The sequence below is a fragment of the Brachycentrus maculatus genome, unplaced genomic scaffold, assembly GCF_059751285.1.
Source record: "Brachycentrus maculatus isolate JH-2025_06_01 unplaced genomic scaffold, ASM5975128v1 h1tg000282l, whole genome shotgun sequence".
Lineage (NCBI taxonomy): Eukaryota > Metazoa > Arthropoda > Insecta > Trichoptera > Brachycentridae > Brachycentrus > Brachycentrus maculatus.
Window position 1 is genome coordinate 380,564 of NW_028281033.1, and position 10,768 is coordinate 391,331.

Consider the following 10,768-nt stretch of genomic DNA (forward strand, 5'->3'; position numbering starts at 1 on the left):
CACGTTGCGCGTGGCAACGAGGATAGCCTGGAACGACTAGTTGTGATCGGTAGCCTGGAGGGAAAGAGAGGGAGAGGAAGATCCCCCACACGATGGACCGATCAAATTAAGGCAGCAGCAGGCACCTCAGTAGTTGGAGCGCTACGTGCAGCGCAGTCAAGGGATAACTGGAGAAGAGTCATTGCTTCTGCAAGGGTCACAACCCTCAGCAATGAGGATTAAGACGGAGAAGAAAGAAATATCATCATACTTAGAACAATTGAAAATATCATGGGAGTTATGTATAGGAATTTGTACAGACAGTGCTCCATTAACAGTAAGTTCATTGAAAGCATTTGTGTACCTTGGTTTGGCGATTTGGATGAAGAAATGAGAGTAGCTATATCAAATATTAGACCTAATATTGCTGAAATTTGTAAAAGCCGAAAAGCTGAGATGTCACATTAAATAATTATCACCAGAAAAAGTTTAATTGGAGTATTCATGTTTTAATGTATATTTTTAAATAAACGTAATTTCTAACTTGTCTAATAAAATAATCAGTTTTATTTTTAATAAAAGTTTCTTTGGTTTTTTGTATGTTTAGTTCCGCCTCCGTAGTGTAATGATCAGCACGCTCGGCTACCGTACTGGAGGTCCCGGGTTCAATTCATAGGGGGGGTAAAATAAATAAAAGTGATTTTTTCACTCTAATATTTATTCCCATATTACCCTGGACTGGTACCTGAAGCGGAGGGCTGATCACCTTTCCTTCATGCAATTAACGATGCAGTGCCCTATGCACCATTGGGTGCGGATAAGGGTAAAAAAATGTTTAGTTTTGGTGTACTGCGAGTTTTCCATTGATCAAAAATGATCCCTGACTTCAAAAAGGTTCAGAACCTCTGATCTAGACCTTAATGGTGATAATAATTGATGACTTTAGCTGAAGTTTGATAACAGATGAATTATTTTCAAAAAAAGTATGTCACGTCACTATCACAAAAAGCGGATTCCACCGGATTTACATGTGAGATTCTCCTATCACTAGTATTTCAATGTACCAGGAAATCATATTTCACACAGCTAAAGTCACCTCCTTTGCATTATCTGTAATATGTACTGATAAATATTCATACATGTTTGTTCATGTGCTCCTGATAGCAGTGACCGAATAGTAAGAGATGTCCTTGCTTGAAATTTCAGCCAAGGTTGTTTGATAGTAGATTACAAAACTGTATATTCAACTGTGTCACTTCTCTGTATTATGAGCTCCTGGTAGCTAAAGTTAGTGCTCAGAGAAAATCTTATAGTTCTTTTTTATTCATTTTTAAATCCAAAGTTGTTTGTTTTTCTTAAGTACTTCTGAAATATTTTAAATGAAGTTGCACTGAATATTTCAACTGACTACAGTTCATTTTTTAAGCTTAAAAAATTATTTAAATAGTCTTAAATAAAATATACATACTAATAAAATAGTGTTTCTTGGTCTTAAAATGGTACATATTTTATTATGGACACACTAAAAAAACTGACTGAAGGATTTTATTTATTACATATATCGCACACTCCATTGAAGAACGTCATAAATAAAAAATCATCAATTTTCAGTTTAGCATGTTTTCGGAATGCCTGGAAAATGTACTATTTTAAATGTACTTTGTACGTTTTTAAAGTGTAAAATTATAATACAATGTATTAAAAATTAATATCAAGCCACTTACTGAACTTTTTACTGTGCAACAGATCTTTTTAGGTAAAACGTGAATGTTTTTTCTCCATTTGAAAAATATTTAGTATATTAAAAAAAAAAAAGAAACAATACCATTTCTTCAAAATGCAAAAACAACACTTTCTGCCCTGTAGCGGGTAAATATTAAGTTAAAAATATGCCGCTTTTGCTGGGATATAGTACATTTTCTGGGTATTAAGAAAACATGCACAACTGTAAATTTACGATTTTTGATTTATGACATTATTGAAAGGAGTGAGCGATGTGTGTTTTTATTTATTTTTTCACATGCAAATAATCAAAATTCCACTGTTTTAAAAAAAAAAAAATTCTACAAAATATATATTTAATTTAATATATTAACAAAACATGTTTAAAAAAATTATAATTATTTTGTTGTTTTTCCCCTATTGAGTGATTATGTTTCTAATATCATTACATAATAATAATTATTGTCTTAGTTATGTAGTATAAGTTTTGTGGAGTATGTTTAAAGTTTTTATTTTTTTATGCGAGGTCCAAATATTGTCGATCCTACTCTCACGTTGGTAGCTCCTAACTCGATCTGAAAAGATATATTTTATATCATTTTTTGACATCTCATCAAAGATGAAGAAGAATATGGAAGTCACATGTAACATTCACCATTCTATATATATGAACCAATTTTGAAACATTATTCTTGAATCACTAGAACTTCACTAGACACATCTATTGGTGAGATGAAAAGAAGCTTTTTACTGGGCAGAAACTCTTTTATTAGTATGTGAGGTTCGAATCCCGGATTATAATCACGCACATGAGAAACAACAGAAAACATCATTTTCATTTTTATTATTTAAGCTTATAATTTGACCAGATAATTTATTTACAACATTTTGAATGTCTCCAAATACTTGTTCACAAAATCTGGATGATCTCCAATTACAGGAGTTATTTTCGTATCATTTTTTGACATCTCAGATATGTGGATATAATGTATATCAGGTATTAGTTAACCATTTTTATAACACTTCTAATCATTCATCATTCACTTTGTATAATACAACTTAAAAAAGCCAATTATTAAAGTTTTTTAAGTAATATTACACAAAGTAAACAATAAATGATATGGAGTGTTATATTACCATGCCACAAAGTAAACAATGCTTTTAACCGGATCCACGCGGCTCGCATAAGCGTATGTGTTTTAACAAGACATGCCCCATACGCGGCTGACATAAGCGTTTGTGTTTTCACTTTGCTCCAAGTTTCGAACCTCAGTTCAACTTGGAGGGATTTTTTCATGGTGTGGAACTTTGGATAAAATAATACGTCAATCCTCGGCCTTATGACATCTGTTGAAATATCTGACTAATAATTTGTAACATCACAAGGATAAATAAAACAACAGATCCCTGATTTTTCTTGCGGTCGGTAATTTGTCCACGCCATAATCATGCCCTATATCTGTCTCACTCTCGACGCTACGCATCGCCAGTGGGTAAGAGTGACACACGATGCGTGCTTTGATTTATTTATGTTACGATCTAATTTGTTTATATTACGATATATTTCAAGAATAATGTGACACACGTGTATTATAGAGTACCAAAAAGGCACAATGAATCCCATTGAAAGTTTTTGTTTAGGAAAATAAATCGTTTCATAACTAAATACATGATAAAAGTAATCATTTAAAAAACGGCGAAATACAGCCGCGTCTCTTAGGAACAAAGTTAACGCGTTTAAAAGGTTAATAAACGAAAAATAAACCGTTTTTATACTCACGGCATGTTCGAAGTCACTAGACATCCCCATCGACAATTCCAAATCAGCGATATTCAAGCCCAATTCGGAACATACCACTTCTCTGCATTTAGTTAGGGTCAGGAAGTCCGGGTTGGGACCTTTGCTACAGTCGTACCCATACTGCCCTATCGTCATAAGACCCTTGAGGATGAGATTGGAACACTTTTCCCTTATGTGTGTCGCCAGTTCTGCCACATCAGATGGTTCCACGCCATTTTTTACTAAAAAAGACACAAAAATAGACAAAAGACACAAATCTGAAAAAAAATGCACAGCAATATACAAGTTAGTGTAATTCAAGATCATAAGATTTAAAAACAATTTTGCATTTGTCATTACTGCTATATGGAGAATCTTGGGACTATAATTTTTTAACATCTCATCAAAGATGAAGAAGAATATGGAAGTCTGGGCTGTCATAGGCTGGTTTATGTGATCACTTTACACACGCGTAACATTCACCAATTCTATCCATTATTGACAACCACACTACTCAAATTTTAATTCGGTCATCAGCCCCGTAAATGCCCAGACTCCCATATTCTTCTTCATCTTTGATGAGATGTCAAAAAATAATTAGATAAAAAAAATTATTTACTCCTGTAACCATGATTCAAACCAAAATTATCGATGTTTTATTTCATGGATTTTCTTTGACAGCGTCATTACTATGACGTCATACAAACTTTGTTTTAAGTAAAATTTTGTGGGTATATAACAGAAAAATAATGTGAAGTGCGGTGTTAGTCTTTAAATACAACTACAGATGGCAGTATAAGTACCATTTAAGTAATAAATGTCCCCGGGCTGTAGTTATAAGCGCGGATGTTCATGTACGCCATACATATGTTCATACTCTTTTGAGGAAAGTACAGCCATACTCCCGGACAGGTTAGTAAATAAAACTTACCATCTTCACCGCTCGTATTGACTTGAATCATGACATGCAATTTCTCATCTTCCTTTGCGTACTTGGGCCAACCTTTGTTCAAGGAATCGGCGAGTTTCAAAGAGTGCACAGTCTCCACCATGAACAGCCCGGGACAGCTGATGACCTTGTTCAGTTTGTTGGTCTGCAGATGGCCGATGAAGTGCCACCTAATATCCCGGCACTTTTCCAAAATGTCCGAACTGACGGCCTTCTCGTTGAGTTCGTTGGCGTAATTTTCTCCAAAGTGCCTCTGGCCGGCTTCGTACGCTTCTATAATAAGAGCATTTGGTTTTGTTTTTGAAACGCAAACTAACCGAGGTTTTATATTCGGTAACGCCTGTAAACATCAAAATAGGTATTTCAATATCTAGCACTCTCCGTATCATTCATTGTTCACTTTGTGGAATACCACTTCATCCATCGTCAGGTCAAATGTAGATTAAAATGAAATTGTTACATTTTGACATTTTTACAAAAATTAAATTTTGAAAGAGGGAAAGAAGAAAAATAAATAAGATAGATAATTTCTTAAATGCTTTTCGCAGATACTTTGTGGCACATTTTATAAACTTTGTTCTAACCACTTTTTTATTATTATTACACTTAAACCTACCGGTTTCGACAAGAACCTTGTCATCATCAGGGTTTATTAAATTGTAAAACATTAAAATACTCATAATTACTTTTAATTAATTACATTCCCTTACCAAAAACTTCCACACACTCCGTAAAAAATCCTAAATATTATTTTATTGTGCATTGCGTAGCAAATCCGAATAACAACTACTAATGAAATCACCCAAAAACAGTATGAAACGGCGCACCCATACGTAAAGTGGTAATAATAAAAAAGTGGTTAAAACAAAGTTGTTTAATTTTATAAAGCTTTTAAGATATATAAAATTTCAATATCTGTTTCTTCTAATCTTCATCAACGCCCAATGCTGCATAGGGTACTGCACTGTATCAACGGAATGTTATCTTAATTGTTAATTATGTGGAGGCAAGGTGAACAGATGGAAGACCTCAAAAAAGATTGGTTTGACGACATAGCTGCTGTGGGGGGTAAAATCTGGCAGCAACAGACCGGAGGACATTTCCTATATGATAAGATATGGAAGAGGCCTATATCCAGCATTGGAGAACAGAGGGCTAAAGTTGAAGAAGGTGAACAGTCCTGCGCTTCAAGGTGATATTATGTATGATAAAATAACTTTATACAATTTGTTCCATCTATATACCTCAGAGACAAAACCATCATGTCGGATCACGGAAGGGCGGCAAAAGAGGATAAAAATGAAGTCCCGTTTGAACTGTGCTAGTCTGGAAGTTGGAAGTTGGCCATCCACAATGACGAGGAGCTCAACAAGCTGCCCTCCAGCGTGACGACCGTCGCTCAGGAAGGCGTCCTGCCCAACACCTTGGCCATTCTCCAGCCCATGGGATCAAGAGGAAGGCGTTTTAATTTGTCGGCTCATCTTTTCCCCGCCCCAGACTCGACGGCCCGAGACCGATTGACGACGTTTTAATCCATTTATTTTTTGTATATCATTATCATCATCATCCTATTATTATTCTTACTATCCATGTCTTTATAAGCGCCCTTGAGGTATTACTTTACAAAAATGGCGCTTTAAAAATTATCCAAATTATTATTTTTATTATTATTATTATATAGTTTTTTCCATATAAATTTTATTTGACCAGTGACCAGGTTTCGTCATTATATAGTTTATCCACGTACCATATGCCTATGTGAGACTTTTGATTTGAAATGAATGCATGCATCATGAAATATGTAATACATCGATACAAAATACTAATAACATGCATTATTAGTCTGTCCGAAGATCAATATGCAAGTTTCGTGCAGGCTAAATGTGTCACAAATGTTACAGTAGTGGTGTATAGTATACTACTTGCATGCTGGTATCATGATTGTCCGGATGGAGAGACGGGTACATTTTAAAACCGGTATATTAAAATATTGGCAGGTAGTTACATACTGGACAAGTCCGCCTCCGTAGTGTAATGGTCAGCACGCTCGGCTACCGTACTGGAGGTCCCGGGTTCGATTCCCAGGGGGGGTCAAATAAATATAAGTGATTTTTCACTAATAATTATTCAATATTACCCCGCATTAGTACCTGAAGCGGAGGGCTGATCACCTTTCCTTCATGTGGTAACGATCAAGATAACACTGATTTTATATGATGCAGTGCCCTATGCGCCATCGGGCGCGGATAAGGGTTCGAGTTACATACTAACATGACATTTTGTAATCATTTTATGCAAGAACCTATATTTTGATAGGCGTCAATTTGTTTAATCTAATGGCGGCCTAGGAACTTTTGTGATTTAATAACTGCGTCATATGGAAGAAGGACTATATTTATTAAGTTTTTGTCAATACCTGGCTTCGTCGTAAGCAGGCAGCATCTATTTGGCTCAATACTGTTCTTAGATTTCCCATGACGTCTGTATCTTCTGTCTGTGACATGTCAAGTGTCAAGAGCGTGAATAAAATAACCTACAAACTTCAAATAATTCTCAACTAACAAACAAATAAACTTAATCTTATCTATAATATATTCTTGGCGTGCGGAACGGAAAACTATCGCGCCAAACGTCAAATTCTCAGCTGTTAACTGTCGACTGTCAAAAGTATACCATAAATATTTTTACTACAACCAAAAACAATAAAGGATTAAGTACTTGACTGAGGGTAAAAAAAACTGATGTAAGGGTAGGTTGGTACCTACATTTATTATTATTTTTTTTATTATTATTTATTAAAGAGAAGTATTTTCATTTTTATTATTTATAGTTAGTGTAGGTTTAACGTATTACACTTAAATCGCATAGACTCTCCCACTCTCACATTACACTACACGGCAAACCCTAAGGTAGATGATTCCCGGGCAGACTGCCAAAGATATGGATTGATTGATCCTTCCTAATCCTTCTTTAAAATAAGCCATAAGACCTACACTAAGCAGAAGAAGAAGTATTATCCCTAATCATTAATTTATTTCAATGCAAGGGTATGCAGAGATAATAAAACTCGATTCTGATCGCCAACAAATTTGATTTATGAAAAAAATATTCTTAATATTAACTTTTTAAAAAAAGGATGAGGTGAATTCGTTTTATCATTTAAAAAGTTGAAAGACTGTTGTGTAATTGTATGAAATTTGCTTCAGTCGCTGTGATCAAATCATAATGTATTTCAAGTTTCCCAGCCATATCTGATATTTTTCTTTTACTCTTCTGCAATACCTTTTGATTCCTTTTCGATTTCCTTAATCATAAAGCATCTTTCACCCTAAGCTTCTTCATTTACGTTATCATCAAACATATTACACTCGTTTATCCAAGAATCTGGGGTGTAGGTCTAATCAGCTGGACTTCATATAGCAACTGTCAAGTTAACTCTATATCGATCTGTGCCCTATACACAATTCAATGAGGGTAAATGGTGAATGAGGGTAAAAAAAAAAGAATAAAAAAGTAGCTCTTTTCATTGAACACTTTCTTTTTCGAAATATTTTCGCGCTGTAGCCTGCTCAGAAAATTATGTTTTTCATTATTACTTTTGATTGCTTTTTATTTCATAACGAATGCTAGCGATCTCAAGTCACGCAAATTGATTAAAAGCAGCGGCCATCACATTACAAACGAACCCGAGGACTAATTTTCGTGTTCGGAATGAAGTTTCCGTATCACTAATAAAAATACCGCTAGCGTTGGGCAAAATGGGAAACGAATAAGTTTCTTCTATCAAGGAAACATGAGATAACGGGGTGGGTATATATGGTTGCTAACAAACACGTGACACAAGTCCTGAGACAATCTTTGAGGCAGGCACAGTCAGTAAGTATTCCAACAGAAAGTGGTCGCTTCCATTGATTCCTATTACCAAGAGCGCATAATGTGCAATGGTATAGCGAAATTTAGCGGGAATTCTATATTGTCATTGTCTATGGTTTCTAGAGTAGCACCCAAAAATAAATACTAATAAATACAGTAAATATAAGTATAACTAATAAATACAATAAATAGAAAACGTGTTAAAATTTTAAACCAGAAAATGGGTGGAAAAATAAGATAAAGCGTAAAAAAAATATTAAGGAAAAGTAAACGTAAAAATAAACAATAAATAAATAAAAGTAAGAAAATTGATTTTCCTTGAGAAATTCATTCACACACCGGACTACTCATCCGACAAATGTGAATGACCTTCTCCTGCAAACCGTTAAAGTGTTACTTCGATAAAATAATCGATTAATGAATGAATCATCTCGTCAGTTGACCAAGTCACAATCAACAATTCAATTCCTGAAAGAAGGCTAAAAGCGCTAATCGTCCCCTCTACGTCCTCAGAAAAAGAGTTTGTAATTTAGGGGAAATAAAGTTAGCAAAGTTTCGATTTAAAATGTGTTTACCTGATTTTTTCATTGACTACATCTATCGATTTGGATATCGAGGAAATAAATGGGGGCGATTTACAGCATATTTAGTCTTATTAATAAGTGGCCGTTTTCTGAATTCTACTTTAGTTTCTGTATAAAAATAAATAGACGATAAAAAAATATATATTCATTTAATATTTTTTAAACTTCGTTCATATCAGCTAGCTCTAAAATCAAAATTAAATGAGAAAAAGAACGTTTGTCGTGGCGTTCGTTAAAACCGAGGAAAAAACGAGCGGAAATCTTTTGCTCTTTATAGTGGCGTTGAATTCGTCTTGCTACCAGGAGCGCACGAATTCAAGAAGTAAACGTTGCGAGATTTCGTATACATGCTGTGAGTTTAAAAGGGTGCTATCAATTTACGCAAAGCGTATGTCGATGGAATCCTTTTAAACTCACATGACGATAGATTTAAGAAAATCTTGATAGGGTGGCGCCAACATTTAAATGTAAAAACCAACAAAACATCTCCATTTTTACGAAAATAAACTTTGACTCTCGATATCCATTATTTTTACATGTTTATATTTGTAACTATACCTGCTTGAGGATTTTATTATACATTTATTAGTAATCTTGTGTTTTCATACATATTTTCACACATTCATGAAAAGAATCGTACATCAATAGTATCAAACGTGGTTGAAAAAACGTATTTAAAAAAAATACGTACATAGGGCTTGTGGTAATACTAGATAGAACACGTAATAAATTGTATACAGTAGGTTTCGTGTATTTTTTACTGCGACCCCTAAAAATTTCATATTTAAAATAGATTTAAAAAAAAAATGTTTAAATGGGTTGAAGACGAGGTCATTTTTGGACGATACCCAACAAACTAAATAAAAGATGACAAAATATGTCTACCGTTTTCTAACAACTATAACTTTAAACATTATCAAATGATTTGACCAGCACCGAGTTTCCTTGTAACCGTTAGATAGAGTACATTTTTTAAAAATTGAATAGCCTGAACGGTTGTTATTACAAGTTTATTCGCGATAGATAATCTCACGAGAGATTCCGGTTTACCTGATTCCGAGCCCAGTGTAATAAAAAAAATTACCTTGATGTGCCACCGCTCTTAACACATGGTTTGAAGGCTTGTAGCTACCAGGAGCGCAGAAAATCCAAGAGAAATCTGACGTTTGGACAATAACAAACCATTCTGTGAGTTTGAAAGAGTTCTATCGACACACGTAAAGGCATTCTTGATATAATCCTTTTAAACTCAATGAACGATACTTTAGTTTTCCATTATCGCCGGGCGCCGCCGTCGACCTGTCAAAGCCGATCTTATTTTCCAAAATTATGAATGAAAACACACGTTAATTGTTTAAGGATATTCTTCAAATACCTTTGCTTTGCCTGTTATATTTAAATCACATGATTTTACTTGTATCACCAATGTTTTAACAAAACAACTGTTCACAACACAATTCGTTTTCCCGCTAATACCGTCGCAAAAAAGTGTACAGTATTGCCAGTATGTAAATAAAGAAATTTAGTGTAAAAAAATATTTTTAGGTACCTACTCGTTAAAGAAGAATAGATACCAATTCCACAAAAAAAATGCAATTTACCCAATTTGAATACAAAAAATTATGCTTTTACTTGTATTTTTCATTTTCGAATATACAAAAGTCCAAAACTTATTGATTCGTTTTCGCAAATTACTTTAAAACAGATTATAGAGGAATTTGTAAAATAAAACGTTTTGTGAAATCAATTTTCCTAAGCCTCCTCGCAAACGAGCGTTTTCCACATTTAGAATTATGAGTGCAACAATCCAATACTAAAACTACGCACCAAGTAAACGGACGTTTTTCCGGACGGAAAACAATCCGGATTTGAAAATTTCGT

At 34.2% G+C, this 10,768-nt stretch overlaps 1 protein-coding gene across 1 annotated transcript; it reads right to left on the reverse strand.

Annotated features, from left to right (window-relative positions):
- Positions 1 to 2,040: 2,040 nt before the first annotated feature.
- On the reverse strand, positions 2,041 to 7,089 carry LOC148305183 (pyridoxal phosphate homeostasis protein). The gene is made up of 4 exons (XM_088267107.1): positions 6,847 to 7,089; positions 4,413 to 4,770; positions 3,482 to 3,723; positions 2,041 to 2,276 (listed from the first exon to the last, which is right to left on the reverse strand). The coding sequence occupies exons 1-4, from the start codon at positions 6,931 to 6,933 to the stop codon at positions 2,211 to 2,213; spliced, it is 753 nt and encodes a 250-aa protein (XP_088123233.1). The 5' UTR covers positions 6,934 to 7,089; the 3' UTR covers positions 2,041 to 2,210.
- Positions 7,090 to 10,768: the final 3,679 nt, after the last annotated feature.